General features: G+C 42.7%; 1 protein-coding gene across 1 annotated transcript; it reads left to right on the top strand.

Annotated features, from left to right (window-relative positions):
* The first annotated feature begins 4,198 nt into the window (after positions 1-4,198).
* Positions 4,199-18,012, top strand: LOC139173395 (vomeronasal type-2 receptor 26-like). The gene is made up of 5 exons (XM_070763187.1): positions 4,199-4,234; positions 9,779-10,573; positions 15,702-15,914; positions 16,464-16,590; positions 17,102-18,012. The coding sequence occupies exons 1-5, from the start codon at positions 4,199-4,201 to the stop codon at positions 18,010-18,012; spliced, it is 2,082 nt and encodes a 693-aa protein (XP_070619288.1).
* The last annotated feature ends 3,765 nt before the right edge of the window (positions 18,013-21,777 follow it).

Raw genomic sequence — 21,777 nt, 5'->3', positions numbered from 1 at the left:
AGCAGAGTCAACAGGGGAGCCAGATTCACTCCACGACCCTGATAGAAATGGAACGGTGGTGAGAAAGTTCGTAAAATGGGGCAGAATTCATGTTACAAATATCTCCCTTCACAACAGAAATGCTGGTTTCAGTTGTGGCTGTAAGTCGAGGACTCCCACTACCCGCTTTTTTCAAGCCATGTCCTGGTGTCTGATCTTTGTCTCCTCCCAGCTCTGAACTCAGCCTAAAGGACCCTCTGATTTTCCTCTTCTCCTGATGGATCTCCCTCCCTCCTTCCTTCCTTCCTTCCTTCCTTCCTCCTTCCTTCCTTCCTTCCTTCCTTCCTCCTCCCTTGTGGTTGACAGAGTCAATGGGGGAGGGGGGATCTGGCAGCCTCTCTTATGTCTCACCCCATTCTTTCCTCCCTCCCTCCCTCCCTCAATCCCCCCTTCCTTCTTTCCTTCCTTCTTTCTTCCTTCCTTCTTTCTTTCTTTCTTTCTTTCTTTCCTTCCTTCCTTCCTCCCTCCCTCCCTTCCTTTCTTCCTTTTTTCCAGTTCCGGTGGGGCAGCAGGAAGGAGGGAGAAAGCTGCAGCTCCCCGGACAACGGGTGAAACGTCTCGGATATAGGGTGATTAATTGTGTCAGCGAGCTTGTTTCTAGCAGTTTTAGTGGGGTGAATTACCTCTGTCTCTGGAGCACCCCCTGCCCGATGACCCTCCATGGCGATAAAGAGTTACACTAGCTGTGGAGGTATCGGAAGTTAATCAGCTGGGTCATGGGAAAATGGTGGCTGCCACTAAGGACTGACTCACACTGAGAGATCGAGGAGGAGAGAACGAGCTGAGGCGGATACAAGAGGATGAGAGGCGATTGGCGTGGATGGTGCTGGATGGAGGTGGTGTTGCCGGAGACAGCATGAAACAGCCCTGGCCCACCGGGTGGACCGGGGATGCTAGGACACCATTTGGTGGGAGCGCTCGGTAAAGGTCCTGCACGGAGATGTTGGGTCGGCTGCGGCCGTGGAGGAGGAGGCCCGTGAGAGGAGAAAGGAGATTGGGGAGGATGTCGATTCTGCGACGAGGCCATGCTGAGAGCGTCTGGAGGTTGTGCGGTGCCACTTGGTGGACGGGGAGCCAGAAATGCCATGCGGCAACAACGGAGCCATCGGAAGCCAACTGAGGGTCAAACAGAGAGAGATGGGGGTGCTGTGGGAGCGGAGGATCTGGAGACAAAACCGGGACAGAGAGAGAAGATCTATGAGTGTCAGCCAGTGGCAACGGCCGGCAGCAAAGAGCTGGGGAGCATCTAGAAGAGACCAGTGTGCCCAGGACTCGGACATTTCCCCATGGGACATTGAACAATCCTAGAACTTAGCAATTGAGAACTTGGTGCTACTTTGCTACTGACCTAATCTGTTCTGATTAATTGAACTATCGAATGATCTCCTATATTATATATATATATATATATATATATATATATATATATATATATATATATGTCACATGTTTAAGCTGAATTTGAAAATTAAGGGAGACTAGGATAGATCTATTTCGGCCTTATTTTGGCCTCATCAGCTAGCCATACCCACTGGGACTTGAACCTGCAACCTTTGCCTTGTAAGGCAGAGAATTATCCTCTAGGCTACAGTATCCAATCCCTTCAGCTCTGTACCAGGGAAGGGTTACATTTTGTGTCGAATCACCCTGGTATATTGAAGGAACATCACAGCTCCTTTTTTGCCTCTCGGCCCAACCCAGGGCCATTTCCAAGGCAGTTAATTTTATATATATATATAGAAACTTTAATAAAACCACTTAGCTTTCGTTAGCGTGCTGCTAACTTCGTCAGAGTTTTAAAATGCCGTGGGAGACAAACATCTTTATAAAGCATTACTCAGTCTGCTCATTGCCCGCGTCACGGGGCCACACCCTTCCCTCCCCCCTGCGGTAAGCCTAATTGTGGGTTTAATCCTGCTGGCTGAAGGGAGATCTACCTCTTTTGCTCGTGTTTGTTGCCTTTTTCCCTCCCCAAGGGAGGGGGTGGAATTGTGAGGCTTAATCCTGCTGGCTATAGGGAGACCTGCCGCTTTTACTCGTGTCTGTTGCCTTTTTCCCTCCCCAAGGGAGGGGGTGGAGTTGTGAGGCAATGCTTCGGAGGTGTTTGGTATTCCTTTCTTCCCCCCATTGTCGTTGTTACTTTTTATAATGGTACATGTCTGCTCTTGCAATTTTTTTACCCATGTCCTCGTCCTAGGTCTACACTGTTCTAATTCCCCCTTGTCCTCTATGTTAGACTTAAATTGTGCCCCTCCACCTCTACCTCCGTATTGCTCCAGTATGTTCCCTTGTTTCTCGTGGGGGGTTATCCCACCCTCATTTGGCTGGTTTCTATGTCTGGCCTGGGGAATTCTGCTGGGGGCTGTGTCCAATCTTAATGACCCATCTCCTTTAAATCGTTGTTGGCATTTTAAAACTCTGACGAAGTTAGCAGCACGCTAACGAAAGCTAAGTGGTTTTATTAAAGTTTCTATGTTCCGGTGATCGAGATGGCTGCTGCCTCATCATTCACGTATGTACCTGGAACTCGCATTTTTAGGACTATTTTAACTCTTAAAAGTTAAAAGGGTTTTTTAAATTCTGCATAGTTCTGGGAACTAGTTTTTCACTAAAGTTGCATCAGCCCTTTTGTGTGGGTCCTTTGAGCTTTAACGTTCAAAATAAAGTTAAATACATGTTGGCTTTAACTCAGCAGGCAACTATTTCAGATCTGTGAGATGCTCTGCAATTATCTGGCCCCTGGGACTTTGTCTTCATGCCCACAAATCTCAGATTTATTTGTTTCTTCAGCCACAGTTGCCGTGTATTCCCTCCGAGGTCAGTTTCAAACATGGAGTACCCAAACCTCTCAATTCTAGACCACCGATTTAATTCTATCTCTGCCCCTGCCATTAGGTGCCATATGGGGATTATTTCCCCTTCATTTCTCTCCAGATAATTCCCAAAAGTTGAATTATCCAGGAATCTCTCCTGAGAGGGAGAATTATGATCAAAGTTTCAGCTCTTCTCTTTGGCTGAATCCTCCAGGGCAGACTTTGGGCAGAGAAATATGGAGTTTGGGGTTTGGCAGAGTCTGTGCTCTTGCATGTACAGCTCTATCCTTTCCATGTAAAGCTGTGTTTCAATCAGGAAAGCAACTGGGTCATATTCTACCTTCTGAGAATCCTCTGAATTCTTCTAATTCTTCTTTAGGAACAGGAAGGAGATTGATTGAGTCACTCCATGAATTATGGAGCTCCTGCTTCTTGTTGTGGTGCTGCTTTTGTTCCAACCAGTCTCTGGGAAGCTGAGAAGGAAATGCCCGCTGAGTTTGGAGAACCAGGATGGAAAACAACCACAGAGCTTGTACAGCCCAGGAGACCATCTCATTGGTATAGTCACCACTGGACTTGAAACATTGCATACAAAGTTGCTTTTCAACGTTGCTCCTTCTCTTCAGTTTGTTTTCCATGATCCGTAAGTCATTCAGGGTGATGGAGTTGCACTCCCTCCATTCTAACTCTCTCTTTCTTTTCTGTTTCCCCCCAATTTATTCCTATATTGGGGAATATGTCTAATTTCCTGAATGATTTTGATTTCCCGGGCTTCTCTCTTTTGTCTGATTTTGTGAAAGAGACTCAAATCCCAAAAGAGATCTGAGAAAAAGCTGAATAAGCTGCTGATTATTTTCCTCTTTGTGTCCAATCCTTAATTTATCACTTGAATAATGAATGTTATTTAAAGTAGTGGTGGAATCAGTTGTAGTTGCTGTACCTCAGACAATTTCCATATTTGTGTCAGTGGTCATTGCTTTTGGTTCAATGCTGGCTTAAGGCTCAGTAGGCGTGTGGAGGATTATATATTAAAAGAAGTATTTGTTGTTGCTATTTTTGCTATTGATCATAATAACACTTTTTTTTACCATAGGGATAGTTATGGTTTTCCCTTTGGCTTAGCATTAATTTTCAACATTCAAGTGATCAACAAGAATTCCCAGTTCCTGCAGAACCTCACACTTGGCTACAATATCCATGACAACTATATGAGCACTTTCCACACTTCAGATGCCTTGCTGGACATTCTCTCCACTGGAGAAGGCAATGTCCCCAACTACGGCTGTGGAAGGAAGGACAACCTTCTGGCTCTTCTTGATATATCTAGAAGGGAAATTTCCATCCAGATGTCAACATTAGTAGGCACCTACAAAGTCCCACAGGTTTGTGTGTGTTTTTCTCCATCTGGAAAATGGTGGGTGATGGTGGGTGACCAACAGATGCAATCATGTCTTCTCCCTGGAATTCAAGAGCTGCTTTTCTCCATATTAGCAAAAATCTCAATATTTTACCCCATTATGTTCATGTTGAGATTAATCATAAAAGGCCTGAAATGCAAGCAATATATTCCCCGGAGAAGACATTCCACCAACTATTTAATTGATCAATAAATATCCCTGGTTGGTGGGACCTCTACTGGCATCTTCATTTTAGAAGATAAGACCTGCCCTATCTACTTAGATTGAAGTTGGACATAGTAGCATTTTATCTATTTAAAATGTGGAATAAAAAGGACTCTAGCAATTATATACCAAATGGATTATCAGATATTGTTTATTTATTTATTTATTTATTTATTATATTTCCATGCTGCCCTCTCCTTGGACTCAAGGCAGCTCACAGCAAATTCTGGCTAAAATTTATGCCATGATCCTCTTAGTTAAACTTGAGAAAAATGCATTCCTTGCAGAAGAACCAGAAGGTTTTAGACAGAGTTAAAAGCTATATGGATTTTATAAGAAGTAATGCATGTTAATCAATGTCCCCTCTAATTTTTTTCGGTGTGGGCGGAAAAGTATAATGTCTGAGCGGCACATTGGGCGATTTCTTCCAGACTGGGTGGCATAGAAGCCAAATTAATTAAATAAACAAACAAACAAACAAATAATTTTTAGGGCCTATTTTTTTTCCATAGATGTCAGTGTTACCCAATTATTGCATAATTATTTGGGGCTCGATCGGTGCTGGGGCAGAGTAAGACCCTTTCCCACTATGTTATTATATTATTCTGGTTGCCTAATTATTGACATCACTAGCATACAAAGATTTCAACTGAAATTAGCATGGTCATCATCAACTATATTTTCAAATAGATGGTAATCATTCAACATCCCATGCTTCCTAAGATTAGCCTCTTACAACAGCCATTGCAAATTATAAATCTTTCTAGACATACCAATATGTATTTGAGAAATTTAAGTTTAATATGTCGGTCTCAGATTGATGATGACCATTCCCTCTTTGTCTTTGCCCATTCCATCTTTGCCAAGATCAATCTATCTCTCCCCATCTTTTCTCTCTCTTTCTCTCCCTCCCTCTTTCTCTTTCTTTTCTTTCTATCTCTCCCCCTCTCTTTCTTTCTCTCTTCTCTTTCTCTACCTCCCCCTCTCTCTTTCCTTTCTATCTCTCCTCCTATCTTTTTCTCTCTCCCTCTTTCTCTCTCTCTCCTTCTTTCTTTCTCTCTTCTCTCTCTTTCTCTCCCTCTTTCTCTCTCCCTCCCTCTCTTTCATTCTCACTTCTCTCTTTCTCTCCCTCCCTGTTTCTCTCTCCCTCTCTTTCTCTCTCCCCCCTCTCTTTCTTTCTCTCTTCTCTCTCTTTCTCCCCCTCCCCCTCCCTCTTTCTCTTTCTTTCCTTTTTTCTCTCCCCCTCTCTTCCTACCGCAAAGGGACAGGTGGCTAGGGGCTGGGCCTGGGAGACGGGAGGGCCATGGCGGGTGCCGGCCAGATTCTGGCTCCATGGCTGCGCTCCCCCCCCTGATTATGGTTCCAGCGGCAGCAGGCGGTAAAGGGCTAGTGGGAGGGCTGCGGCGGTCTGGCAGCTGTGCCTGGGCAGCGAGAGGGCCACGGCATGCTGACGGCTTGGCGTGGGCGGCAGGAGAACCGTGGCAGGCTGGCGGCTGGGCCTGGGCAGCAGAAGAGCCACAGCAGGCCAGCAGCTGGGCCTGGGTGGCAGGATAGCCGCAGCAGGCCAACAACTCTCATTTCTCTCACCTTCATTTCTGTTTTTCTGTCTCTTTCCTCTCCTTTTTTCTTTCTCTTGGGCTGCAGCATTGGGGTGGAGACTGAGGGAGCCCAAGCCCCCTCGCGCAGATCAAGGCCGCCCCACAGGCTTTCTCAAGCTTCTGGATACACAGAGCACCAACACACACCTGCTTTTCCTCAGCTGTCGCCGCGCGCCCCATGTCACTTGCCTGGCGGAGGACGTTTCTCACAGAGTCCCTGCCAGTAGCGTCCCCATTTTGGATGCCCATTGTGACTAGCTGCCCCCATTCAAACTGGGGGTGATGCCAGTAGGGAGGCAGGACTCCTTGAGAAATGCCCTCTGCCACGCAAGTGATATGGGGTGCACGGCAGCAGCTGAAGAAAAGCAGGTGTGCATCCCTCAGCACTCTATATCCAGATGCTTGAGAAAGCCCATGGGGCTCCCTCAGCCCCCACCCCAATCTTCTGCCTTCGGGGGTGCCTTTCTCAGATGACATGGGCGTGTGCGACGGCAGCCTCAGACAGAACCGGAGAAGCTGGGCAGGGCTTAGAGTCCACGGGAGTTTATCCCCGGCCAACAGCTTGGGAGGGACAGATCAGCTGTCGGGTGGGGAGAAACGGCACTGGGTCCATTGCGCCCCAGCGCAATGCGCATGTTAGAGGGAACAGTGATGTTAATAATCATATATTGGCTCAAATTGGTCTTGAAATGTCTAATCTATATCAATGAGGAAAAATAAGGTTTGCTGCCTCTCTAGATGTTGGTTCAGCATTTGACTCAATAAACAGAGAAATATTATGGAGAAAATGGATTGTCCTCAAAATGGAGCTCAGCCTGTTGGCCGTGATATAAGCCCTTGTTTGAGAGGGAGGTTTGGACTCAATGGAGCCACTAGAAGAAGGATCTACTACCAAGAAGGGAAAAAATGATATATATTTGTAACGTTGTTATTCAGTATAAATATGAATGACTTACTAGGAGTAATGCAGGATAAAAAAAACAGATCATGAATAAATAAATGATATTTCATTTTTTGACAAAAAATACTAAATTAATGTACCAGTGAAATGCAATGTACATGGTATACAGCACTTGGATTTCAGAAAGGCTTTGACAAAGTAAACCATAACCTACTTCTTAGTAAGCTAAAAATATGTGGGATCGAGAGCATCACACCCAGATGGATTCAGCCTGTGGTCCTCAATGGAACTGCGTCTGCATGGAGGGAAACAAGCAGTGGGGGACCCCAAGTTTCCATTTTAGGCCCAGGACTCTTCAACATCTTTAATGATTTGGCTGAGGGGAGAAATGGGGGAATCATCAAATTTGAAGGCAACACTAAAGTGGCAGGAATAGCCAACACCTCAGAAGATAGGCTGAAGACCCGGATGGATCTAGACTGTTTGGAAACTTCAAATTGTGCAGAATGCAGCTATGAGAGCGGTCATGGGCCTCCCTAGGCATTCCCATATTCTCCAACACTCTGTGGACTGCATTGGTTGCCGATTGGTTTCCGGACACAATTCAAAGTGTTGGTAATGACCAATAAAGCCCTACATGGCATCGGGCCAGATTACTTGCAGGACCGTCTTCTGCCGTATGAGTCTCAGCGACCAAATAGGTCCCACAGAGTCGGCCTTCTCCGGGTCCCATCAGCAAGACAATGTTGCTGGGTGGGGCCTAGGAGCCTTCTCTATGGGGGCCCCGGCCCTCTGTAATCAGCTCCCCCCAGAGTTTTGCACTGTCCCGACCCTCCTTGCCTTCCGTAAGAGTCTTAAGACTCACCTATGTCATCAAGTTTGGGGCAATTGGGTCTCAGCCCCCTGGCCAACGAAATGAGATATATCTTGTATGATTGAACTGGTATGATTGTTTTTAAATACTGGATTTTTAGATTGTAATTTTAAATTTAACTAGATTTGCCGTTGTACTGTATTGTTATATTATATGCTGTTAGCCGCACCGAGTCCTCAGAGAAGGGCGGCATACTCTAATAAATAAATCCATATTATATTTTTAGCTGATTGTGTGAAAAACAGGATATAAAATTGGGCCTAATCCCTAAGTAAGAGGAAAATCACATTAAGAACATATGTCATTGTTCACGTCATGACTTATGGGAGTGTTCAGTAATACTGGGAGTCACGTATGTTTTGTTGATTTGGTATAAAAATGGATGTGTGAAGAAGTCAATTGCCTTCTTCAGGCATGATTCCCTACCTGAGTTGGCCTCTCCTTGATTAATGAGATAGTAAACATCTGTTCCTGTTCACCTGGCTCTTGTGTCATTATTTTTCCTTTTCTCACAGTGCCATAATAACAGTGTGCAATATTTCAGGGGCTGCCGCAAAGAATAGGGGGGAATAGGTTAACCTATTTTCCAAAAACTGGAAAACAAGACAAGAAACATTAGATTGAAACAAATCAAGGAGAGAAACAGCCTAGAACTAAGGAGAACTTACCTGACACTTAGAACATTTAATCAGTGGAATAATTTGTCTCTAGAAGTTGTGGGTGCTCCAACACTGGAGGTTTTAAAAAAGAGACTAGACAGAATAGTGTACGGTCCCCTGTTTGAGGAGGAGGTTAGACTGGAAGACCTCCAAGGTGCCTTCCAATTCTTTTATTTTGTTTTAAGTTCTGCTATATGTACACATGTTTAGCATGCTAAATACCTGTTGGAATACACTAAATTTACACTAGCAAAATGATATTATTATACTTACACATTGGATTGTATACCCTGTGAAAAAGACTTGGATTCTTTTATCATAATAATTATCTGATAATTAATCAAGTTCAAAAGTTATGGTCTTTGGGAAATAACATGGTAGCCACAGTTGGTCAGCCAATAGAGCATATAACACCTTTCCTTACCTGGGGTTATTTTCTCTGAGACTGAATCTGGGACCCTCATCATCAAAGGAGCTCAGTTAGAGAAAGGACATGAGTGAAAGTGGTGTTTAAATGAAAACCTCATAGCTGTCCAGCTTCCTCAGCCCCAACTATCAAAGTATAAGAGGCCAAAGTTTCCCCCATGTTCTTTCATCCATCTGATGTTTGCGGTTTCTTAGGTAAATCACTAGCAGAACCAACCCAATCACAGCCACTGAGGTGTATCTTGGGTTGAGTAAAAGGACTCCAGCTGCTGCCCTCACAGTTGTATTGGGAATTTACACAATTTCTGCTTTGTCTAAATTCAGAAAATATAGATATCGGCATAAAATTTAATCTATGCAAACTGATAGACTCTGAAAACAGACAAAAGCTCAATTAAAGAGAAATCTTGGATTATACAACTGACAAATCGTATTAAGAACTGAGGTCTCCCTGTTTCTTGTATAATTGGAGAAGAAGCTAAAAGGATTCCCCCAGAAAAAATCAGGGGTACAGAAACAGAAAAAGATTCACCAATTGTCAAAAATTATAATAGCCTCTTTATTGGAATATAATATTTCAATCAGTATTCAATGCATTAATCCAATTGTGGTAAATTGTAGAGGTGGTACAGTAATAGTATTCACATTGTTTATAATTTTAAAATTTATTATTTTTCATTTTTATTATAGAATCTTGCTAATATTCTGTCTTTAATATTTCAAACAATGTCTAATTACAAATTGTTCTAATACATTCATGAGAAGCAGGCTGGATTTATTAAAATCTAATATTTTGGATTTGATCTGATTGCAAATATAACACAGCATTCTTCATTGCTTTTTCAGATGACTTATTCAACTGCTTCAGAGACTCTGAGTGATAAAAGCAAATTCCCCCTTTTCCACCAGATGCTCCAGAAAGAAGGGATCCAGTATCCAGCCATTGTCCAAATGCTCCTCCATTTCAGATGGACCCTGATTGGCATCTTTGCTTCAGACACAGAGCAGGGAGAGAATTTCATAAGGACTTTCCCTCCTGTGCTTGTCAGGAATGGAATTTGTGTGGTTATATCACAACAATTCTCAAAGACAGGATATACAGCCCCCCTCAGGGATGCCCTCTCTAAGTGGAGACAAGTCAATGTCTTTGTTCACTTCATGGAAGTTGATCCCCTTTGGGGCAGAATTCTTCCTTTCCATTTAACATTTCTGCGCTTGCCGGGACTCATTGAAGGGAAAGTCTGGATCCTCACAAATTTTTTAGGGTATGAAATGAACAAGCGCAGGCTTCTCAGATACGTCCACAGTATTGTGAACTTTGGTTATCTGCCCAAAAGAAGGCCAAAAGATAAAGCCTTTGAATCTCTTGTCTTTGTGGAAGAAAAGTTTCAAGATTATTATTTTCTCTGTACTCTTTCAAAGAACGTCTTTTCTGTCAAAGGTCGCAGAAGATGCACCCAGAAAGCCCCATTGGAGACCCAGGAGAGAAGGAACAGAACAGGGGTCCAAAATTCCTATGACAATTACAGCCTCATGAAGACTCTGGCCCAGGCCTTGAATGCTGCCTATTCCCCGAGATTGAGGAGGAGAAGGAAGGAGGGAGAAAAGAGGTTGGGGTCTCCAAGGCTACAGCCGTGGCAGGTAGGGGGTCCCGCTATGGATCCATGAATCTTAGATTCTTTGGAGAAGGAATCCAGAGGAGAAGGAGGGGAACCACGTCAACACATCTGCCCAATTTAATTACTCGGGGAATAATGGTTTCATAGTGGAGGAGGGGTTCCTAATTTTTTTACTATCACTCTGTGGGCGTGGCTTATTTTGTGGATGTGGCCTACTGGAGATGTGACCGGGTGGGGGAGGCTTGGCAGTCATGACTGGGTGGGAGTGGCTTCGTGGTCATGTGACTGGGTGGGCGTGGCCAACTCAATGTCACTCATGTCAAGGGGTGCCTCGTCTGGCCCTTCATCTCCCAGCCATTCCTTGTCACACTCAGCCTCAATGAATCTACAGTTCTGCAACAATGTTGTTTGCCTTTTTTCCAACTTCACATACTCTATATGTCCTTTCATGGAACCCTGAAAGGAGGAAATGGCTCCCATGCTTTGCCCAAGAGTGTGAGAGGCAACAGGCTCTTAAGGGGCTGCCAGAAAGAGGGGGGGGCAATGTATTTTCCAAAGCACCAGAAGGTAAAACCAGAAGGTAAAACAAGAAGCAATGGAGGGAATCTGAAGAAAGAGAGAAGCCACCTAAAACTAAGAAAACATTTTCTGACAGTGGGAACCAATAGAAGTGCAGAAATATTTCGGTCATAATTTCACAGATAAAATTGTCATGTGTGGAATACAACCTGCATATTGTTCAAAACAGTCATGTTATGGCTGATGTGGCTGATTATGGGATGGAATAATGCATTAAGCTGGACATGCAACTCAATGTACAAAATAAACACACCCATATTTATTCTCTGGACTATAAACACTAAATGCATGTAAATCCCTGAAAAATATGTGGTAGCCCTGGGCAAAAAAAAGGCAGTAAAATCTCTCTCCTTTTTTTCTTTCTTTCTCATCTATCTCTTCCTTCCTTCCCTCCTTCCCTCCCTCCCTTCCTTCATCCCACCCACCCACCCAACCTTCCTCCTTCCTTCCTTCCTTCCTTACCTCCCTCCCTCCCTTTTTCTTTCCTTTGCTTTCCTTCCATTCCTTTCCTTCTCCTACTACAATAGGGTGTGTATGGAGTTGAGAAATTGAAGGGACTGCCCAGTGAAGCCAGGCTCCCTCCTTCCATCTCTTTCTTTCTTTCTTTCTTTCTTTCTTTCTCTCTTCTCTCTTTTTTTCCTCCCTCCCTCCCATCCAAGCTCCCTTCCTTCACTCCTTCCTCCTTTCCTCTCTTTTGTTTTTCTTTCTTTTGTTTGTTCTATCTTTCTTTCTCCCCCTCTCTTTTTTTCACATCCCATCCAACTTTCCTCCTCCTTCCATCTTTCCTTCCTTTCTTCCTCTATTTCATTTTTTCCTCTCTCTCTCCCACTCGCTTTCTTTCTTCACATCTCACCCACTCACCCATCCTTCCTTCTTCCTTCCTTCCTTTCTTTCTCTTTTCTTTCTTTCTTTTTTTCCCTCCCTCCCTTCCACACACTCACCCACCAACCCAACCTTCCGAGAGAAGTTGGACAGCCTTTAAATGTAATAAATTAAAAATTAAATTAAATTAAATTCCTCTGTTTTCTTTCTTTCTCTCCCCCTTCTCTTTCTTTCCCTCCCCCCTAACCTTCCTTCCTTCATTCCTTCCTCCCTCCATCCATCCATCTTTCCCTCCCTCCTTTCCTTTCCTCCCCTTTCCTTTCCTTTCCTTTCCTTTCCTTCTCCTACTACAGGGTGTGTAAGGAAATTGAGGGGACTGCCATACCAACACATCAACCAGCCTACACCGCCCCATAGCCAATTTTGGGCCTAGGAAGCCTTCCTACATCCCCGAGAGCCAAAAGGGGCACGGGGGACACTGGAAGCAGGGGTGGGTTGAGACTTAGCTTGCTACCAGTTTGCTTCCTCCTGCAGTGTGTGGCAAAAAGAAAAACACAAAGCCAAAAAACAGATGGCAGCCACAGGTACAATTCCAGAATTCGACTTCTGCACATGCTCAGAAGGGAAAAAATTTTAAAACCCACCCAAAACAAAATGGTGATGCTTGTGCACTGCTGAAAACTTGGCTTCTGCACATATTCAGGAGAAGAAAAAAATAAAGAAATCCCCCCAAAATTAAAAAATATTCTCAAAAAAATTGGGGGGGAAATGGACCAGTTCCAGGTAGGGTGACATCACCAGCAGGCTGCCCATACCGGACCTGTAGGACCTAGCCCTGTCAAAGACTAGATACTTGGCATTTCGATATTAAACCCCTCCTATGGGCTAAAGCCTGGTGCCTGCAAGGGGACCTTTTCCTTGAGTTGGGGTCTCCTCAAGCCAGAGCATCCACTTCCTGAGATTCTTATGGCTGCCTTTGCCTTCTTTCCAAGAACATCTCCCTGCTGACTCAAATTCTGTTTTCAGTTAACTACGATTTTGAGGTCATTTTCACAAACATGCCTATCAAGTTTGGTGTCCCTCATCTTTCTTCCAGTCCATCACTAATATTTTTATATGAGTCAATTGTTAGTCAAGTCCTAAGTGCTAACAAAACAGATGTTTATCTATTGATTTTTACTCCTGCACTCTTCTCTGTGCTAAATCATAAATATATTTTCTGCAAACTTGATATTCCGCTCATTAAATTTTATCTTATTCAAAAAAGATAAAAAACAAGCTTCAAAAAATTGAACAATTACAAGGACGAAAATTAGATGAAACATTTTTTTAAAAATTGTGCATTTAAAAACAGACAAAACCACATAAACATACAGTATATTATCCCCCAGTTGAATACTAGAACAGGGGTCCTCAAACATTTTAAACAGGGGGCTGATTGACAGTCCCTCAGACAGTTGGAGGGCTGGACCAGCTTGGTGGTCATGTGAGTGGATGGGCATGACTAGGTGGTCATGTAACTGGGTGGGCATGGCCAATTGAACAGTCCAATTTCTTTCCCTTCTCCTTCCTAAGCTGTACTTGCTCACCCTGATCAATCTACTTACTTAACAAGACCCCCCAAAAGGGAAAAAAAGCACAAACTTCCTTGCCACTTGCCAAACTTCATTACAACAGCAACTTCAAAATAGGCCTTTAAAAGAAGAATGAAAGAAACAGGATTCCCTTCAAAAGAACTCTTGATCATAGAGCACAGAAGTCATGAGAGGCTGAGAGAAGCTGTCAATCAAGCCCCCTCCCTTCTCCTCTCTGGGGCCCACCTGGGTCCTTCCCCTTCGATTCCAGCCAAAGGCTTCTGGCTTTGCAGAGCTCTGAGTGCCTGCCAGCAGGGGAGGGGGCCAAGGGAGGGAGGGGAGACCAGCCTCCTTCTTTTAGTTATTTGGGATTTTAAGCTAGAAGGAGAATTCAAACTGATTTGCTTCTTGCATATGTATCCACACACATGAAACCACTCCAAACTCGACTGCAAGAAATACGGCTTTAGTAGCCAAGTAGTTGATGCATGGAACTCATTATCTAACTCTGTAGTATCAACTCCTAAGCCCCAAAACCTTTCCCTTAGACTATCCATTGTTGATCTCACCCAATTTCTAAGAGGTCAGTAACGAGTGTGCATAACTGCACCAGCATGCCTACCTTCCTCTGTTGTAATGTTTCATTGTTATGTCTTTGTATACTAATATGTACTTGTCTAGATAGGTAGATAGATAGATAGATAGATAGATAGATAGATAGATAGATAGATAGATAGATAGATAAGAAAGAAGGAAGGAAGGATGGAAGGAAAGAAAGAAAAAAGAAAGAAAGAAAGAAAGAAAGAAATCTACCAAAATTATTCAGCAATTTATATATGGCAAGAACCAAAGCAGTGGATGAATTCTCCTTTAGACATTATACTGTGATTTCATTTGAATTAGTGTTAGCCAACTTCAGCTGATTTTGAAAAAGCTAGGAGGCATGGAGACATGTCCCCCACTTTTAAAAGCAGGCCCTCCCCTACTCACCCACCGACAGCAGCTGTGTCATCAGAGGGGCAGCTCAACCAGTGAAAGAAGCACCACTGGAGTAGATGCTCCTGGGAAGATAAGGGGGAGCAATGGGGGGCAAGAGGCAGGGCTTAAGTCAACCACTCCGTGCATTGGATGCTTTCAATTGTTGGGCCATATCCAACCCACAGACCATAATTTGAGGATCCCTGTATTAGAACATAGAATAACAGAGTTGGAAGAGACTTTGGAGGTCTTCTAGTTCAACCTCCTGTCCTAAGCAGGAAACCCTACACCACTTCAGACAAATGGTTATCCAACATCTTTAGAACTTCCAGTGTGGGACTATAGATGCACCTGTGCATAAGACACACCAAGATTTTGAAGGGGTAAATAAGAAAAAATGTTTTTGCCCTGCCTCAGCTCCCAGGATCACTTTGCAGACCTCCCAAACTCTCTGCGCAACTGTTTTCACATGGAGCTGGCCTTAGGGAGGCCAAATATGGCTGTTTTCAGTGTATAAGATGCACCACCATTTCCACCCTCTTTTTGGGGGGAGAGGAAGTTTGTCTTATACTCCAAAGTATGGTATTTAGGAAGTGTAATGATATCTGAGAATGACTTTAGGTTTGAGGAGAAGAGAGGCTGCCTAGGGAAGGATCAGATCAGAGGGGAGAATCCTGCAGTTGCATATTGGGAGAGAAAGAAACTAAGAAAGGATCTTCGCTAACATTTCAGGCTGAAAAAATGTTGGTGGGGTATTTGTTCTTTCAGCTTTGCAACATTTGGTTAATATCATATTACCATCAAGTAGAATTAGCACATCTGGAGGTGTTTTCCATCAGGATGACCAGGGAGAGGATTAGACTGACACCTTTCTTCTCAATAAACCCATGCTTTCTGGGAATCTACCTGTGGTTTCTAAAGAGTTTATGAATCATCTTTTTTCTCTCTCTCTTTATTTTATTTGTCATCTGCTCTAGAATGTTCCCCATAATTGACCAATTGTGTCAATTATATTTTCTCTATATTTTGTCAGTATATGATTGACAATTTTTTCTCAAACTTTTCCATTCACTTTTGACGATAATGACAGTATTATTTAACCATATTTGGAGATTAGACAATTGTACAAGAAAGATTCAATGTGGGATAAGAAAAAACGTTTTCTGTATTTCAAATTCATGGATTTTCCCATTCTAGTTTCACCCTTTTCTGGAGAAGAATGAATATTGGAATATTTCAGAGTTGAAACTGTACTTGGACCAAAATGGAGAGATAAAAGCAGATCTGGCCATTGGCAGCTATTTGGTTCTCCCCAAGGGGGATGTCATGGAAGAAACTCTGGCGTATTTTATAAGACAGAGGTTTTTTATCAACCAACATGCTCTTCCACGGCTAAAGTTGCTCAATAAGGTGGGAGAAATTTTCTCCCATTTCAAGTGGGGAAAGGCTAGAGTCTCCAGGGTGGTTGGCCTTCCATGCCAGTTGGTGTCATCTAATGGAAGTTCTTCAAGAGACAGGACCTAAGCGGAGCAGCTTTGCCATGTTTTATGGAAATCTTTCAAGATCTTACTGGTCAGAAGTTTCTTTCCTCATCACAGTTTTATTCTACCTTAAAAACACTGAATGAAATAAAATTTTCCTAAACCTTTTACAGTAAACTTTATTCTTAGTTTTAATATGAATATATACTTAAATGTTTTTTCTGCAATTCCATCCCTTCAGATTTTATTAAACAGAAAAGTACTTTATTGTAATGTTAAATTCCAAAAACAAAAGGGAGGAATTAAATGAAGAATCTGCTGGTTGTTATACCTCCTGCATCTGTTCAGAAGAAGTCAGAGATTTCATATTAATCTCAGTAAAGACCAGAGGCTAATTGTCTCCATCCATTTTACTTCCGTTTTCTATGGATGGAGAGTCCTAACATATTTCCTAACACATTCTCTTCTTTCTGTTTAGTCCCTGCCTGAGTCCAAATGTGTGGAAAATTGTCATCCTGGATTTGTCAAGAGGGCTCAAGAAGGAGAGCCAGTTTGCTGCTATGACTGCATTCCTTGTCCGGAGGGGACCTTCTCCACTCAGGAAGGTGGGTGACACTGAGGAAAATGGGAGGCTTTGTGGAACTGGATCCATCCAAAACATTTTCATGAAAGTACAAGTTAAAAGGCAAATTGAAGCAAACCTGTTTTTTTTAACCTGCACAATTTCTTTTCTAAAAGGAAGTAAATCAGAAAGACTTTGAAAAAGGGTCTGCGAAGAGATGGGAGGAGTGGGTGGTAAAATGAGCAAACTTTACTAACAGCAGAGGAAATATCTTTTCTGCTTTTTAGTTTGTATAAGTGCTGTTGTGGTTGGCTCTCGGCCAGCTCCTGCCCCAAGGACTGTGGGGGTGGATGTGGGTGTATCCTCCCACTGTCAGAGGCCAGTTTTACTGCCGACTGCTTCCGACAGCGGAGCGTAAGGGTAAAAAATACCCTTCTTAGTGATTTTGAATGAAACAGTTCAGAAATACTTCTTGGAAAATGTTCCTGAAATTAAAAAAGATATTTCTTGTAATGTAAAAAAATATAAAAGAAATATTGCTTTTTATTTTTTAGATACTAAAAAATGCACCAAGTGTCCGGATGATAAATATCCTAATGAGCACAGAGTCCAATGTATCCCCAAAGTTATAAGCTTCCTGTCCTATGAAGAATATCTGGGCATTATCCTGGTCGCTATTGCCCTACTTTTCTTCCTAACTACTGGCCTCGTTTTAATCATCTTCATTAAGTACCGAGAAACCCCCATTGTCAAAGCCAACAACCGGGACCTCTCCTACATCCTCCTGGTCTCCCTCCTGCTTTGTTTATTCTCTTCTTCTCTCTTTATTGGTCAACCAAGGAAAGCCACCTGCCTTCTCCGACAGACAGTCTTCAGCATCATCTTCTCAGTTGCTGTTTCTTCTCTCTTGGCCAAAACCATCACTGTGGTGCTGGCTTTCCTGGCCACAAAACCAGGCAACCAGGTGAAGAGATGGTTGGGGAAGGGCTTGGCCAACTCCATCATCCTCTCTTCTTCTGCTGTCCAAATTATCATCTGCTCCATCTGGGTGGGAGTTTCTCCCCCCTTCCCTGATTCTGACTTCCACTCCCAGCATGGAGAGATCATCCTGCAATGCAACGAAGGGGCTGTTGTCATGTTCTACATCACACTCAGCTACATGGGCTTCCTGGCTGCCATCTGCTTCACGGTGGCTTTCCTGGCCAGGAATCTGCCTGGGGCTTTCAACGAAGCCAAACTGATCACCTTCAGCATGCTGGTCTTCTGCAGTGTCTGGGTGACTTTTGTGCCCACCTACCTGAGCACCAAAGGGAAATACATGGTGGCTGTTCAGGTCTTCTCCATCCTGGCCTCCAGTGCTGGTCTGCTAGGTTGCATCTTCATCCCCAAGTGCTATATAATCCTTCTGAGGCCAGACCTGAACACAAAGGAGCATCTCACATCCAGAACAAATGTAAAAACATGATATAGAACAGCATTGTGATATTGGGAAAATTGTTATTGTGGCTTTCATTTGATTTCCATTTAGATAGTATGCAAGAGTCAAAGAAAAACATATCTATATGTTTCAAAATGGGAAATGAGGACCCGGATTGTGGGGGCTCAAGGATGAGTTCTGCAGGAAGAATAAAAGAAAGAAAGAAAAAACTTTTTTAAACAATACATAAGGAAAAGGCACTCATGGAATAGATTTGATTATTGTGAAGCAGTGAAAAACCCTCAAACACCAATTCAGAGCATAGGCAAGATTTCAAAGAGGTAAATCCCTTCTCAACAGGCTAATAATTATTTGCATGAATGGGACATTTTTAACAGGGAGATCTTCTTTAGGGCCTCCCAGGCTAGGGAGGAAGTCTTAGAATCCAGACAACAGTATATGGCTAAGATGAGGGTTTACTGGCCGGAGGCCTTTCCTAGAAACATAGAAACATAGAAACATAGAAGACTGACGGCAGAAAAAGACCCCATGGTCCATCTAGTCTGCCCTTTTACTATTTCCTGTATTTTATCTTACAATGGATATATGTTTATCCCAGGCATGTTTAAATTCGGTTACTGTGGATTTACCAACCACGTCTGCTGGAAGTTTGTTCCAAGGATCTACTACTCTTTCAGTAAAATAATACTTTCTCATGTTGCCTTTGATCTTTCCCCCAACTAACTTCAGATTGTGTCCCCTTGTTCTTGTGTTCACTTTCCTGTTAAAAACACTTCCCTCCTGAACCCTATTTAACCCTTTAACATATTTAAATGTTTCGATCATGTCCCCCCTTTTCCTTCTGTCCTCCAGACTATACAGATTGAGTTCATTAAGTCTTTCCTGATACGTTTTATACTTCAGACCTTCCACCATTCTTGTAGCCCGTCTTTGGACCCGTTCAATTTTGTCAATATCTTTTTGTAGGTGAGGTCTCCAGAACTGAACACAGTACTCCAAATGTGGTCTCACCAGCGCTCTATATAAGGGGATCACAATCTCCCTCTTCCTGCTTGTTATACCTCTAGCTATGCAGCCAAGCATCCTACTTGCCTTTCCTACTGCCCGACCACACTGCTCACCCATTTTGAGACTGTCAGAAATCACTACCCCTAAATCCTTTCCTGTCGCCAATGTGGAGTTATATTTAGCAGACATATTCTCCTCGTGCTTAGAGGGAGAAATATCTGCCTCTACCTAGGATCGAACTCACAGCCTCCTGATTGTGGAGGCAAGAGTTCCATCTCTAAGCCACTGTACCACTCACCCAGTCTCAACTCAACCATCCCCAGTCCAAATCCATCACTTTCCACAAGTTGATGCCATGGTAACAATTTGGATCTACTTTTTGACAAGGATTTGTGAGTGTCATGACACACAATTAGTACAGTACACAATCTGGATAGGTAATACTTAATTTAACAGCAGGTAATCCTTACATATCCCAAAAGCCCTAATATCTACGCATCAGGTGAAAAACATCAGTACAGTAAGACCTCACCTATTGCTGGTGTTACGTTCCAGACCTGGCCGCGATAGGTGAAATCCGCGATGGGGAATTTATCGACTGATAGTACTTATTTAAGTATTTATATTGTAATTGTTTGGTAAGTTTTCATTGTTTTAAGTGTTTATAAACCCTTCCCACACAGTATTTATTTTAGATACAGTATTTAAATACAGTATTTACAATTTTAGAAAAAATTTTTTGAAAAACCTGCCGATCGAGTTCCGCGGGCTGTTTAAATCTGCCAATCGACTTCCTCAGAAACCCGCGAACCAGCGAAGATCCGCGAATGATTTTTCTCATTAATATTTCTTGAAAACCCGCGATGAAGTGAAGCCGCAGTAGGTGAAGCGCGATATAGCGAGGGACTACTGTACTGAGATAATTTGAGAAGTCAGGCATAGATTTACCAATGTTAAGCAACAGTTAACTGACACTATTGTTTACTAGCTATTGTTAACTAAGTTTCAGTTAACTAAAATGGAAGACTTACTTGAAGAGAAGAACAAGGTATAACCCACCTGAGATATGAAGACTCACCAATTTTGCAGTAAATTATGCCTTTACATTAGAACTACGCCAACTCTAAGTACTTCACCTCCATTCAAATATTTGTGTAAAATGCAGACAAAATCCAGCACCAGAAATCCCTAACAAACAAACAGGCCCCCAAGGGGGATTTATTAGGGAAAGATTATGACCTGTTAGCAATTTGGCAGAGCTGGAAAGCAGCAGTTGTCCCCGTATCTCTGGCCAAGAAAGCAAATTCAGGTGGCAATCAGTCTCTGCCTACACACCATACGCAAGGGAGCTGAAAGTTTGCTTCCATGGAATTGGAACTTTGAGTCGTGTTCTAAATTGCAACTGCCATGGGGATTTAAAGGCCAGAGCACAGACTGTCCCCTGCAGGCAATGAGAAGGACAGCTAAAGCATGGAAAGACCCAGGAGAGGAAGGTCTCTGAGTGCTGGCTGTGGAATTCTGGGAGTTGAAATCCACTCATCTTCAGATTACTTCTGGTTGCTAAGGTTGGGAAATATGCTCTAGTCTAGTAAACCCCACACTGGGCAGTTGGAGGGAAAACCTTTAAAGTGTCTTCCAGCTCAATTTGTCCATTATTCTAACTGCTTCCCTGTTTATGGAGGGCAAAAGAATCCTCTCCAAAACGGGGCAGGGCCCACAAAATGGAGGATGCAGGGTCTTTGAAAGCTTTAGCTGTCCATCTCACTGTCTGCAGCAGAGGCCACGTTTGGGTTTTGTGGTTTTGCATTTCTTGCTTTGGGGTTTTGGGGAGGAGTGCTTGGACAATGTAAGCTAACAGGAGAGAAAACTAGGAGCCTTTAATCTTAATTTGGTTGCTCAGTTTTATTCTTTTTTTTTGTTTCTTGCTTACTATTTCATTATTATTAAAATATTGAATCTCTGCTTCTTTTGCCCAAGGACAAATTGCGGCAACCATCACATTGTATAGCAGGGCCAAAGGTCTGACATCATCTTTCATCAATTATGGTTATGTGGGAATTGATGGATTGCTGTATGGGGAGTCCACAGTGATGGAGGCCGCTTCCTCATCTTCAGCTATTGGTTCTGGTGACGCAACACCCTGAACGCAGAGGCCAAATCATACACAGACCCCAAAGTTGAACAGTGTCACTTTCCAGGGTCTACAAGGAACTTTGGTGGGCTCTCACTGGATGGCTGTACCAGTTCTCTATTTATTTATGTAAACTTCAAAGTATAATTTAATCATATCTTATCTATATCTTAAATTATTGTATTGTATGTAAGCCGCCCCGAGTCTACGGAGAGGGGCGGCACACAAATTTAATAAACAAATAAATCTAATAAATAAATTTTGTTCAATTTAATTTTGCAATGTATTTTATTCCAACTTCATTTTAAATCATATTGTATTCCCATTTCATTTTAAATTGTATTGTATTCCAATTTCATTTTAAATTGTATTGTATTCCAATTTCATTTTAAATTGTATTATATTAAATTCAATTTTAAATTATTTTATCAACTTTTAATAATAATTTGTTTCTGGAATTTTGCACTTTGTTTCTGGAATTTTGCACTTTATTGATTAGCTTCAAGAGCTAATCAATAAAAACTCATGTGACCATTATTGAATATTTGTTGAGGGGGGCTGGGGGGGAATTGTCAAGAATTTAATATGAAATTCTGGAAGAAAAGGCAGTGTTTCTATCTAAAAGTCTTTGTTCCAAATTTTTGCAGAGCTCT

The sequence above is a fragment of the Erythrolamprus reginae genome, chromosome 10, assembly GCF_031021105.1.
Source record: "Erythrolamprus reginae isolate rEryReg1 chromosome 10, rEryReg1.hap1, whole genome shotgun sequence".
Taxonomy (NCBI): domain Eukaryota; kingdom Metazoa; phylum Chordata; class Lepidosauria; order Squamata; family Dipsadidae; genus Erythrolamprus; species Erythrolamprus reginae.
Note: the sequence above shows the minus strand (reverse complement) of the source record. Positions and strands in the feature narration are given on the sequence as shown.

Coding starts and splice junctions, on each gene's coding strand:
- LOC139173395 (XM_070763187.1), top strand. CDS start 4,199: ATGTCAACATTAGTAGGCACCTACAAAGTCCCACAG. Junction 10,574..15,701: donor CAAGGCTACAGCCGTGGCAG/GTAGGGGGTCCC, acceptor TTCCCATTCTAG/TTTCACCCTTTTCTGGAGAA. Junction 16,591..17,101: donor GACCTTCTCCACTCAGGAAG/GTGGGTGACACT, acceptor TTTATTTTTTAG/ATACTAAAAAATGCACCAAG.